This window comes from Saccostrea echinata, unplaced genomic scaffold (genome assembly GCF_033153115.1).
Source record: "Saccostrea echinata isolate AGI-Se365-2 ecotype Australia unplaced genomic scaffold, CSIRO_AGI_Sech_v1 ptg000002l, whole genome shotgun sequence".
Taxonomy (NCBI): domain Eukaryota; kingdom Metazoa; phylum Mollusca; class Bivalvia; order Ostreida; family Ostreidae; genus Saccostrea; species Saccostrea echinata.
Genome location: NW_026889751.1, coordinates 26402123 through 26416216, shown reverse-complemented (window position 1 = coordinate 26416216; position 14094 = coordinate 26402123). Strand labels below are relative to the sequence as shown.

General features: G+C 31.6%; 2 protein-coding genes across 2 annotated transcripts; one reads left to right on the top strand and one right to left on the bottom strand.

The window, feature by feature from the left end:
• The first annotated feature begins 248 nt into the window (after positions 1-248).
• Positions 249-2221, top strand: LOC133175780 (uncharacterized). Its single transcript, XM_061310896.1, has 2 exons — positions 249-316; positions 847-2221. Exon 2 carries the CDS (start codon positions 868-870, stop codon positions 1738-1740), a length of 873 nt encoding a protein of 290 aa, XP_061166880.1. The 5' UTR covers positions 249-316; positions 847-867; the 3' UTR covers positions 1741-2221.
• On the bottom strand, positions 1932-11933 carry LOC133175770 (leucine-rich repeat-containing protein 28-like). The gene is made up of 9 exons (XM_061310885.1): positions 11792-11933; positions 11427-11464; positions 9438-9475; positions 8677-8814; positions 7861-8067; positions 6986-7100; positions 3924-4234; positions 3527-3709; positions 1932-3082 (listed from the first exon to the last, which is right to left on the bottom strand). The coding sequence occupies exons 1-9, from the start codon at positions 11912-11914 to the stop codon at positions 3048-3050; spliced, it is 1188 nt and encodes a 395-aa protein (XP_061166869.1). The 5' UTR covers positions 11915-11933; the 3' UTR covers positions 1932-3047.
• Positions 11934-14094: the final 2161 nt, after the last annotated feature.

The window sequence follows — 14094 nt, the reverse complement described above, 5'->3', positions numbered from 1 at the left end:
TTCGTGTATTCTACAGGTCAGAGACATACTGTTATACGTCACTCTAGAGCTTATCGGAAATGTAACGGTTACCTTTTGTCTCTATGAGCTGTTTAAAAACTCGTTTCGTTTTTAGTCGAAAACATTTAGAAATGAATCATGGAACGAGTTGTTTAATATCTAAAGAAAGTAACGCCGTCTCTGATTGGTTAACAATTTTATTTGCATAAATATGGTGGATAATGTTTGGATAAAATATTTTGTTCATTAATTTACGAGTGTTTTGTTAAAAATAAATGTCCTGTTCCTAACCATTGGAATGACTTTGAATAATACAGTAAGTATATTCATTTTACGCATTATTTTAAGAACATAACAGTTTGTGTGTCAAGCATACAGGTCTTGTTTGCAGCTGAAATAGTAAACAGATGGCATCAAAAATGTAAACAATGACACTCAGTCAACATCCTGACAGCCCCAGAGTAAAGATTTAGTTGTTATTTTTTTTTTTACTTACGTTTGAATGAATTGAAGTTTATATATTTGATTCAGGGATAACTACCAAGGAATTTCAAATGTTCTATATTCTCCTCTACCAAATGTTATGGTCTTGTTTAAAAAACCATAAGCCCCTGCAGAAAGTCGGATCAAAAACAATCTCGATTGCAAGTTGAATATTTTATCGACTATATGATATATTTTTATTCCTTCATTTTCAGGATAGTTAAGTTAAACAATTACCATCATTAAATAAGGAATTAATGTAAATAGTACACGTCCATATGGTGCAGTGTAAATAGTAGTATAGTACCTGTCCATATGGTGCAATATATGAAAATTACCACTGTATACGTTATTATTTTGCAGTTTTTTTAATGCAGTGAAGGAATGGATTCAAGAAGTCATCCATCAAAGAGAAAAGAACCATCAACACAAGTTCCTCAACAAGGAGAGCCGGTCTTGGATGATTCTAGTGTTTGCAAAAAGGCACGGTTTTCAGCATCTGTTGAAGAAGTAATCCAAAGTGATCAAGTTCATAATACACCAAGCTGTAGCAATGATGAACACTATTTGACAGAAAGGGTGATAAATCATGAAAGAAATGTGGATTCAAGTGATATTGAAAGTGATGATTCTGCAGATACAAGTGTGGAAAGTTTACATGGAAATCAAGTACTTCTTTTCGCAGACATCGACATCAGCACCAATTTTCATCAGAATCCACGCAGAAGCATAGAGAATGATATATTTGATACACCAACTTCTCTGCGTCATGCTATTGGACAGAATGCCAATACAACACCCCAAAGAACTCTAAATAGAGACAGAAATACTTACAATTTACAGAAATGGCAGAGTAAACATATTGCGAAATCAATTGTTGACAATGCCATTAACATGACTCTAGAAGAAATGGGAGTGTCTCCAGAAACAGAGGCAGACACATTTAAAAGGGAAAAAACAGAAATTGAAACATTTGGAATCTCTCATGCTATCCAGTCACAGGGACTCTCACCACAAACGGATAATCCTTTAATCCCATCCTCTTCTAGTACGGGTTTTTCAAGCCTGGGAGAGGGTACAATCCCTAGATCTGATAGACAATTTTCATCTGATCCACAACCTATTGTTATTCAAGTGAATGAGAGAGATTCAACCTTGGAAGATTCAGCTCTGCAAAATACTGATCAGAGCAGTCTTATTAATCAGGCCGTTACAATGGCAATTTGCTCACAAGGACTCATTATGAAAAACAGTTAGAAAAAAAAATCTTTTTATTTTGCTAGTTGTTGTTCTCTTTCAGTTATTTTTTTTTTTAATGAAATATCTCATAAGTAGGAAAACTTGTATTTATTTATTTATTTATTTTTTTTTTTTCTGTCAATGAAGTGCAATTTAAATGTATAACATTTGATCAAAGTCAATACAAAACAAAAAGAAGAAAAAACAAATTGTTTCTTTTCAATTTATTTGTCTTACATTTGTGGAAAAAAAATTAAATAAGTATCTTTCTAGAAACTTTAAGGATCATGCAAAATTATGATTTTTTTTAAAACATGGCTGTTGTACAGCCAATAACTTGAGAAAAATGCAAGTACCACTGTACTAGAGAAGCTATTATATGTATGTACATGTATTTATTGGATGAAAAAATGTACATCTAAACATTTTGACAAGATATCCTCAAGTTGTAACAATGGATTAAATCCATTATTCTTTGATAAATGAAGGTGTGTGTGTATTCTTGTCCTTTTTTTTAAGGTTCATTGACACTCAGATAAGAGAGATAACTCTTACTATTATTACTTTAACTATTGTTAAATAAAAAGGCAATTTCTTTCGAAGTTTTCACACCAAAGTATGCTAAAATTGCATTTATTTCAACTTTAAGTTTTCTTTTGGAAAATCAGTGTCATAACTGTCATTAAAGTAAAATCTTATGTGAGTGAACAGGGAGATAATGAACCTTAAAGTTTTCTTTTTGAATCTCTAAACAAAAGAGTTCCATTATGTTTAGTAACTGATACTTGAAGAAGGAAGCCAGTGATTAATAAGTCTTGGCTAAGGCAAGCACAGCTCTATACTCTATAAATGAAGATATCCAATTCAGTGTTGGCTAAATCTGGACTTTGGTAAATAAGCTGATAAGATTATATATAATCAGTGAGAGCTTTTTCAGGCCATGTGAAAATTGGAATAATTTGACTCTCCACTTATAGGTATCCTTAGATCCACACTGAAGTACATGTATATCAGTCTTGCACTTCCTGTAGAACAGCACTAATTATGAATCAGCCACACTCTCTACAATTTTCTTGGATTGGCAAGATGAGTTTTTTTTATGCATTTCAACATTGCGCATACATGTATTAAATGACAACAGCAGATTGTTCAAATCTAGTAAGGAGGATGCATGTTGGACCTTCTCGAGTGTAGGACTCTTCAATTACCCAAGAGTTAACTGAGCAGATTTGTTGATACCATGTATTTGAACATGAAGCTGAGATATCCTAGAGTCAGGAATTTTCAGATTCTTTGGAATCCAAGTCAGATTATCAATAATTACCTCATCGTAACTGCTCTGTAAGTTGCTGAAGAAAACCTGCAGAAAAAAAAAACCATTATAATATGTTAAAATAATATTGTATAACGTACACATATATTTATTTAAAGACAGGATTCATAATTAAATACTGAAAAAATATGAGGTCCCAGCAATCGGATTAAAATCAGATCCTTTGATCCGCTCACATAGATTGCTACCTTGTGTAGTGATCTATGTGAGCAGATCAAAGGATCTGATTTTAATCAGATTGGAGGTCCCAGAGGCACAATACTCACCCAAGTTGCCATTTTCATAATCTATGACCCCTTATAGTCATCAAAATAAAGTCCAAGATTTCAAGAATTATAATTTCAATTGCAGTCTGTATATTGAGTCTTATGTCAAGTTAAAGTAACCTTATTCTTCTTTCCATTTATAGTAGTAAAATGAATCTGTTAATTTAACACTGGGTAGTTCAATCTATAGTCAATTACTGCTTACATTGCTCAGAGCAGCAGAGGCCAAGGAAATGAAACATGTCATCTGGCTTTTCTGCAGAGAAGCTGTCCTGGTAAATGAATGGAAAAGCTGCTACAAATAGAACTTCATTGCAGAGACTACAATGTGCTGTAGGGCAGTGAAGCAGTTCTTCTATAGTTTGTGGCAAGGTCACTTCAGGGTCACCTGAAAGAGTTGAGACATGTTGTACAGCAGAAGAATTCCAAAAATGAACATTTTAGAGATGTCTGACTGCTAAAAAATGTTGAAAGTTTTCTTAAAGAAGATAGTTTCTCCTCATTGAATTGAATAATTGATTTGGAAACTAATCATGTAATTGAGACTTGAAAATCCTTATGTAATTATGATAAAAAAAAATGATGATGTCATAGTCACTGACCTTTAATATTTTTTTCAGACATTGAAAGAGATCTATAATATGTCCTTAGGGTCAGTTCCAGTAAACTTGGCACTCTAGATGCAAATTCTCCATCATGACACAATTGCACAGTCACTTCACTACAATCTGCAACAGGGTCTCTCGTCCAAACAGAGAGTTGTAGAGGTGAAGCGAGGGTATCGGTGCTCATCAGGGACATAGTCTGGGTTATTTCTTTTGGTAAAATGACAAAAGCTTCATATTTATTCCACCTTATATTTACACAGTGATATGCCCTGACAGTATGCTCTGGTGGATCTCCAAAGCCACACCTATGGATGTATAAAGTATTCATCACAAACTTAATGGATTATGTATTAAACTGTATATTTTTATAGGTAGGTGTATTATGATTATTATGAAACTTGGAAGATGGTAAAAAATTCCTCCTTTAATTCATAATGCACAAGTATTTAGTTTTACTTCATTTTTTTTGTACTAATAAATATTGAAAAACATGCAAACAATGACTTTAAATCCATGATTGAGCGCAGGACATTTTAGCACAATTGCTAAGGGTGTGAATGGATATTTAAAAGGGAACTTTACCAGACATTTTAGTGGAAAAAAACTGTCTATCTGTAATAATTCAATGGACATTTTAGATCAATTATTTTCAGAGATATAGTTTTATTTTCTTGTAAACAATCAATGTTAGAGTCAGACTAAAGGTCAGAAGATTATAATGACTAAACTTTCAACTCTGTTGGAGGTCTTGATGGTATGGATTAGAAATCTTCACATACCAATATTCATACAGGAAATTTTTTTTTGTACATATATTAATCTGTAATCAGAACACAAAACACTAGGGAAGTGTGAAGGTCAAAAGAAGGTAAAAAAGAGGAAAATAGTACATGTATAATCATTTGTGATATAAGATGCAGTACCGCAGTGTTGGATTACTAAAATCTGAGGATATTCTTTGAGTTGTTTGTGAAAGACTTCAAAGCTTGGAACTGATCTGATATTTTTAGAAATTTAGCTGTATTAATATTAACTATATCCTTCTCAAAATCTGTCTTCCAGCACTCCATTTGCGAGAAATGGGCATCAAACTTATATATAGTCTGGGTAACAGAAAAGATACAAAAGTATCAAAAAATACAGTCGGATACAAATCACAGTAGTTAATATGTTTATAATGAATTCATGCTCATATGGAAGTGATTTTTCTTTACTGCCAGTTTTCAAACATATTGTAAACTAACATGACTAAACAAATATTACAAATTACATTTACCAGTATAATGAATCAAAATTGTTCATCCCTGGCACTATAAGTGTTTTACTGTATATGTGTATTTGACTTAACTTTCCCACTTAAAATGTCTACATCCTATTTTGAATTCCATGTAAATTTCCTATAAATTTTCTGCTAAAATGTTCACAAATATTCCACTAAAACACTGATTTTTTCCCCATCAAAACATCCTGCCAATCCACTAAAATGTCCAACACTGCCATTATTAAGGTTGATTGAACCTTTAATAATTTCTGGTGTTAAGGAAGCTCTAAACACTAATGAAAATTAAAATGTTTTGTACTTGGAGAAATTGTATCATATGAAGGTTTACATATTGAGTTTATCTTGCTCATTTTCAACATAGGGTACATGTACCAGCTTTATTTCCTTAAGAAAAAACTTTTGAAGACAATGGAGCTTATGAATAAAAATCATTGTCATTTACTTACAGTTAGAGAATACATGCAAATAATGTATTTATAATTACTTTATCTTGGTCTAATCTAATGTTAAGAATACTATAATATAGTTCAAATTGTGCCATTAACTGTAGATTTCCATTTCATCTTACATAAAACTAAAAGGACAGGTTCTCTAACTGCATAAACAACCGTGGAATTAGAACTCTTCAGTGTCCAGTGTTTAGAGCTTCCTTAAGCAGGTCTAGGCGGCCTCTGTTTTTGGAGGATAGATTTTATCTTCTGAAAACAGAGGATAGCAGTCTTGCCACCTACCGGAATTTTCAAAACAAAGGGCAGTTAACTCTTAACCAAACAAATAACAGCAACTCTTGTATTTATGAACCGTACACTGAATTTGAAATCAAAACAAATAAAAGGTACAATTTAATATGATGATGGATAATTCCAGATATTAAATCAATATAACTATATTTTTGTAATTGCCATCAATCAGTTATTCCGTATACAGCTTGGAACATAAATATTGCACTTACCTGGCAGTGCCTGTGACTGCGGTTAATTATACCCACTCTGATTTTCCAGTACCGTAATTATCTGATAAGCAGTTTAGAACTTTTGATAAACAAATTTGAAAAAAATAAGTTTAATCATTTATCATTTCTTTCATTTAATAATTATTAAGCACATCACTTTGTAATATTTTGTTTATGTATACACATGGCTGTATGAATAATTATATGTTAATTTCTTAGTAAACGTGTTAAATTATTTATTTTATTTATTAATGCTATTCAAATTATTTATTTATTTTCATAATTATTCATTCCATCCATTTATAGTTTTATTTGCTTTAATTATAAGGCAAAGTATATTCTTCGTTTTAAATATACGCTTAAAATGTGTTTCTTTTTGTGTTTCCCTTTGTTCTCCTTTTTTTGAATTAAAAGAAAATATGAAAGAAATATTAAAGTCCTTTTTTATTTGTCTAAATAGGGAAAAATCATAAAAAATGAAACAAAATAACAAGAAATATTCAGTAATAATGGAGCGCAAAAGGTGCCAACTTTGAAAATAATTTGCAAAATATCTAGACATAGAATCTCAAATCGCCACATACAATCGATAGTTTAATGTTTGAACTTTTATTTACATGTACTCTGGTGCTTGCCCTTTTTGATTAAAGGTAGGCACGAGGTGTTTGAAAATTACCTGTGTTATCCTCTGATATCGGAGGATAAACTGTCCCACAATGCAATGCAGTTTCCATATATGGTAAAAATTTTGGCAGCCATATTGAATCTAGCTATCCTCCAAAAATGGAGGCTGCCCAGACCTGTTAAGGTTATTTCACATACCTATTTAGTCCAATCTTCATTTTACGAATTCTTGATTTTAGAGACATTGGAAGCCAGTTCAAAAAAGGATTATTATCCACAAAAATGTTGACTAGTGTTTGAATCAGCCCTAGGTCTGTCAAAAAAAAAAAAAAGATCAGCAGTTAGTACAAATAACAATAACAAATCTCAGTGAGCAAAAACGCTATTTAAAGAAGGTTTCAAAACTAAAAGATAACTGTCGAAGGCAAATAAAAGTTGGTTTACAGTATACTTGATAGATCACATGGGTATAAATTGTTCCAAGACCACTTTTTTGTTCTTAGTTATTTTTCGAGACTTTTTTCCCCATAAAAATTATGGTTTGTATGTTGGTAAAAAAAAAAATATAATTAAAGATACATAAAAGTACATCAACATTTATCATTATATAAACACCAATTATTTTTTTACACTGTATGAATAATGATACAGATTTTTTGAAAAATCTTCCCCCAAAACAATAGTTACATTGTATCAAATTAATATGAAAATATCCTCATGATATACAAATTTGATTGTTTGAATCAAAGCCAGTAGGCCAAATAGAGATGCAACATGGTTCTCAAGATTTGCAAAGGGTATATTATATGAAAAAAGAACAATATATTTTGGATCATCAGCAACTTCCATTGTGACACTCAGGTCCTCCATGGGCCTCAATTTTTTTTAAAATATTTAAAACACGCTTATCACAAAGTGCCAGGGAATGACCATCTTGCTTCATTATAAGCGTTATTTGTTAAATCTGTTAAATTTAAAAATTATTCTTGAGTCATGGGGTATGAAAATCACTTCACTGTAAGCGTCAATTCATTGTAAGCATGTTCACTATAAGTGTGTCTTACTGTACATGCCTTGTGGGAGGGTGATCAAGTTGTTGTTGGATGCAGACAATTCCTGTAAATTGCTGAGGTTAGAGAGTTCCTTGGGAAGATTTGTTAGGTTGTTGCTGTCCACATTTAGTTCTTTCAGATTCATCAGATGACCAAGTTCTCCCGGAAGGACTGATATTTCATTTTTCATCACTCCCAAAACTTCAAGATTTTTCAAAGCCCCAATTGCTGAAATTTTACAAATAAAAAAAAATTAACACTTTAAAAGTTTACAAAATTAGATGCATACTAGATAAAGCTACACATTTTATATTGCCTGTATTAACAACTGGCAAATTTATGTTCTGCTTTTCCAGCAGTAGTGATTTTTTTTTTTTTTTTACATTTTGGTTCATAACTACACTGTATGGCATTAAATGCTCTTCAAGAATGCTAATTTTTAAATAACAGAAATGAAAGAATGCTTACACATCAATATGACAAAATAATCTGACATTTTTTCCAATTCCTAAACAGGTACATTTTTTGTAAAATCTACAGTTAGGCTCCACTTTTTTGATGGGAGGGGGGAGGGCATGATTTAAAGAGGGGAGGTGTGATTAAAAAAATATTCTTATCATAAGAGGAATTTCTTGAATTGTTTTTACTTCCACAGAAAACTTTTGACTTGCAATTAGAACTGCTGAAAAAAATTCTCAAAAACCCAAAGAAATCTTACTGGAAAAGAAATAAAATAAAGGGAATTTTTAGCAGATATAACAATGACAAAGAAACTTTGGTTGAGAAAAGCTCTCCTGCAAGCAAGAGGCTTAATGATTTTATGAAATGAAAGCATACATTTAGGAAGTTGCTTTAATCTGTTGCTGAAAGCGTACAATCTTTTCAAATTCTGTAAGTAACCAATCTCTTCTGGCAGTTTCTCCAGATAATTAAAGCTGACATCTAATTGTTCCAGAGTCTTTAAGGCACCAATACCTGAAAGAAATGTATAGTGGATCCTTTTAAATCTGGATACCAGTACTCCAGATGCTTCTGGACAAAATTTGTGGGGAACAATTTATATTTACATTTACTAAATATGTTTCAGTAATCCAAATGGCTTCATTAATCCGGACAACATGTTCAGATACAGTAGCATCTGGATTGTTGAGACTCAACTGTAGTTCATACAGTCAAACCATCATTATCTCAAACTCAATGGGACCGAGAAAAAACTTCAAGATATCGAGGATTCCAGATATCCAGGGCAAAATACTTAAACAATAAGGGGTTGGGACTTCCAAATCATTTCGACATATCCATGGTATTCGAGATATCGGTGTTCAAGATACCAAAGTTCAACTGTAGTTTATAGTTCTTTAAGAATGGACCTGCTCCAAAATCTTTATTCTCATGGAATTCCAACATGAAAAACAGGTGTAATATTAATTATTAGCTTAACTCTACTTTGTCAAGGCGACAATTTTTTTTTTTCAAATGGTATATTTCTTATCACTTGTTAATCATTTTAATTATATGTTGGCACTTCAGCAAATGTATCATTTGTATGTATAAATGTTATTAATTCTAGTCTACAGTCACATTAATTATATACTTACTATTTGGGAGAATTTCAATTCTGTTGCTTTGCAGATACCTAAAAAAAAGGATAATTTATATTCTCTAGAAAGCTGTGCAAGACATATATATTAAATATATTTTCCTTTAATAATAAACTGTATTTAAAAATATTAAAATTCTGTAGAAGGGTTATTTTACTCAAATAAGCTTCGGATGTTTTCAAACGTTGCACAAAGTAACTATACAGTTAGGTCTACTTAATTATGACTACACAGACCCAGTCAGGTAACATACAGCACATGTACATTTGAGGTATTCAAAATTTAGCGCAATCATTTGGTATGGAGTGGTTGGTGTAATCATGAATTAGCGTTACACATGTCTGCACCATTTATTCTATTTATTTCTCATTTATTAACGGTATTCATGAGTTAGTGCATTGTTGTCCATGCCAAAGCCGCTAAAATATGAAGCCCGCCTTTTTAAGTACACATACAGTAATTGGTTGACTGAGGCCCAATACCTGACTAGGTCTGTACAGTCACAAGTAGACCAATTCAAAAGTCACCATAACTGTTTAATTAAATATAAATAAGGAATTTTACAACATTTTTCACACTGTAGCTATTGTCTCCGACAAATATAAACATAACGTGTTATGTAACAACACATCATAATTATATTCCATTAAAAAAGTGGAAAACAATCTTATAAAACAATATGACTCAACCAATGAAATATAAAAGACAAGGAGTTTAGTGTATTTGATACTGGTCTCTACCATTTTCATGTTTACAATGACAGAAGTTTTACAACACCCAATCTAATGTACTGTTAGCACATCTATAATTTATGGTGGCATATTTCTGCCCACTATATGCAAGATAAATGATGTTAATATGCAAGAAAAGTATGTCAACATGCAAGAAAAGATGTCAACATGCAAGATAATTATGTCAACATGCAAAATAATTATGTTGACATGCAAGTTACCAATTTTTTTGAGAATCTAATTTTAATGCTGGTAAAATTACCTACGAACACCAGTATATGACATCATACAAGCAAGCTTCGACAGATTTATGTTGACATGCGACTTATTTATGTTAACATGCAAGATAATTATGCTAACATGCAAGATATTTATGTCAACATGCCACTTATTTATGTTAACATGCAAGATAATTATGCAGACATGCGACTTGTTTATGTCAACATGCAAGATAATAATGTTAACATGCAACTTATTTATGTTAACATGCGACTTATTTATGTCAACATGCAACTTATTTATGTCAACATGCGACTTATTTATGTCAACATGCGAGTTATATTTTAACTTGCAAGGTATTTATGTCAACATGCAAGGTAATAAGTTGCATGTTAACATATATTTCTCGCATGTTGACATAATAAACTCGCATGTTAACATTATCATCTTGCATACTGACATAAATAAGTTGAATGTCTACATAATTATCTTGCATGTTGATATAAATAAGTTGCATGTCTACATAATTATCTTGCATGTTGATATAAATAAGTCGCATGTCTACATAATTATCTAAGCAAGCATGTTAAATAAGTTGCATGTCAACATAATCCTGTTGTATCTTGCTTGTATGATGTCATATAATGGCGTTAGTGAGTAAGTTTACCAGTATTAAAATTAGATTCTCTAAAGATATTGGTAACTTGTATGTCAACATAATTATTTTGCATGTTGACATAAATAAGTTGCATGTCAACATAATTATGTTGCATGTTAACATAATTTATCTTGCAGGGGGCAGAAATATGCTACCATAATAACTGATCAAGAGGGAAACCCAAATAAACCTCCCAGAATTTCATTCTGAGGTGAACTCACGCTGGTACTCCTCAGGAAAGAGGGTCAGAACCAATCAAAGAGCATCAATATTAAACATGGTAATCAGATGACAAATCTAATTATAAAATCAGTAAATAATTAAAATATTATATTTTTTTATTTATTTTTTCTTGTGATTTAATTATGTAATACTTACAACACTGTAAGGTTGACAAGTCTGTGGATTGCTTCTGGCTGAAAAAAAAAAACATTGGAGATAGTGACTAACGAAGATTTTGTACACATAAACTATCATATCTATATTAAGAATAAAGTTACCATATAAATAACAATGTCTGCGAAAAGGGTTTTTTTTTCTGAGAAAGTTGTAAAAATGATATTATTTCTATGGGTAAAATTGTACTTGAATCATCAAACAAAATAAGGATAAACCAGCTCATGTATGCATTAATCATAATTATTTTCAAAGTGGTAACACCAATGTTGAATCGTAAACAGGTAAAGATCGACAAGGATTTCTAGTATTCTTATTACTATTAGACCTGGTTTGTAATGAATTACCACAGAGGTCAATCGATTTCCTTTCATGTACAAATGTTGAATTTCCGTCGTAAAATGTGAGCTCATCAAATATTCTGGCATTTCTTCCAAACCGCTGTAGTTCAGTGAAATAATTGCATTCATTTTCGTTTATTTTTATCCTGAACCGCAAAAAGATAAACTGAAAATAAAATCTTAGTTTTACTTTCTATTCAAGATTTCAGTTAGGTTGTACAAGAAATATTTCGTACAAAAATATATTACGAGATGCACATGCAGTTTTCTCCACTATTTTGTGGATGTTTATGGCTCAGTAAACAATAGTTAAAACAAACAAATCATTTCAAAATACATTATAAAGGTAACAATATCTATTTAACAATTATATATTTCTTATGATAGAAAGCACTCCTCAGTCCACTTCAAATAAAATACGGTTTAATTCATGTCAGTGAATTCCACCGATTTTAAAAAAAACGCTTAAATTTTTAACATAAACTCAACGGAAGATATCTTTTTCATGTTAAATTCCTTTATTGATGAATTTGCAATATTTGAATTTTTGCTCCCTTTAACGCACAGGTGCTTGGGGACGGGACACCCGACCCCCGGTGTTCAGTACTCCAAGGGTTCTTTGATTTTTTTAATAGAATATTTTTAATGACACATTCACATCACAAATGAAAAGTCCAAAGTATAACCTAAAACTAGGCTTTTATTAAAATTCACACTCTCTGATACTAATAGAGTTCTCTTTTAGTATCAGAGAGTGTGAATTTTTATATTCCGGTAAAAGGCTAGTTTTAGGTTATAGTTTTGATTTTTCAGTTGTAATACTATGTGTATGTGTCATAGAAAAATATATATATATATTTTTTTTTTAAAAAAGTCAAAGAACCCTTGGGTACGGAACGCGAGGGGGGGGGGGGTCCCGTCCCCAGGCACCTGTGCTTTAACGAGGTTGGATCCTGATATTTTATAAGTCTTCAGAATTTTTTGTCAAGTATATTTTTTTAGTATCTACACACATGGCTTAACTAAAAATCAAAACAAACAAGATGTGTTTGTGAAACACTGATGCCCCCGTATAGCAGCTTAGATATGGCAAGAAATTGGTACTGCGTTTTTAGATTTATACTGTAACCTTTTTGTAACCTTACTGCTAAAGGATAAATAAGGGATGTGCCTTAGGGTACAAAAGTATGACCTCAAAACACAGTACCAATTTCTTGTCATATATGTAGCAGCTTATGGCGAAGGTTAAAGTTTCTCAAATACAAATCAAACTCCAGGTCAAAAGATCAAAAATGTTGGTACCCAAAGAAAGGTCTTGTCTCGAGGAATATACCTCCGAAATATGAAAGCCCTGACACCAACCGTTGAAAAGTTAAATTGGTGAAGGTTCAAGTTTTTCAAAAGTATGTAAAACATCAAGGTCAAGGTCAAATGTGCCCAAGGGAAGGTCTTGTCACAAGTGAAGCACCTGTACGTGAAATATGAAAGTCCTAGAACCAAATGTTCAAATGTTATGGCCAAGGTTCAAGCTTTTTTTAAGTAGGTAAAACTCCCAAGGTTATTAAAAAAATCGTTGTTGAAGACATCAGTTTTAGAGTTACTGAAAAATCACTCATTTTTGAGAAGGTTTAATTTTTCGTTGTTTTCATGATATGAACAATTCATGTCCTCCAAAAAATAATAAAATTTCATTCTTCAAATGATTTTATTCAAATCAAGAAAACTTTACCCTAGAAATACCAGTAGTGACTTTATAACTATAAATTGGCATTCCTCCAAACAGTGTTTATATGAGACATATACATGTTTTCTACCCATGTTCAATGAAAAACAAAGAAAGACTTTAAAATTTTCAGATAAGGCATTGCTTCATTGTAGATACTTTACTGATCTGGAGAAAAACAAGAGGCCCAAGGGCCTTAACAGTCACTTGAGTACAATACAACAATTTAGAGGATCCATAAACTTATAAAAGAAGCTTTGTTGCCCAAAAGCAAAAAAATTAGTATGATTAGGATCAACAGAATAATTGGTCTAGTATCTACCTGTCTCCCATTTATCACTATTACCATGCAGACGATTAACAAAATGTCTATTTTTAACCCCGTATTATTACTTCTCACATTGGCCTCTCTTGGCCTTTGAAGAACTTTTAAAAAGATAAGTTATTTTTGTTTCATTTTTATTCATCTATTATTTCCAAGTCTACATAATCATTAAAACTAGTACTTTTTGTATTATACAATAAATATTCTTGCATAATTCTCTTATTCTATTAATCTTTCATTGACAAATACATTATTTACAGT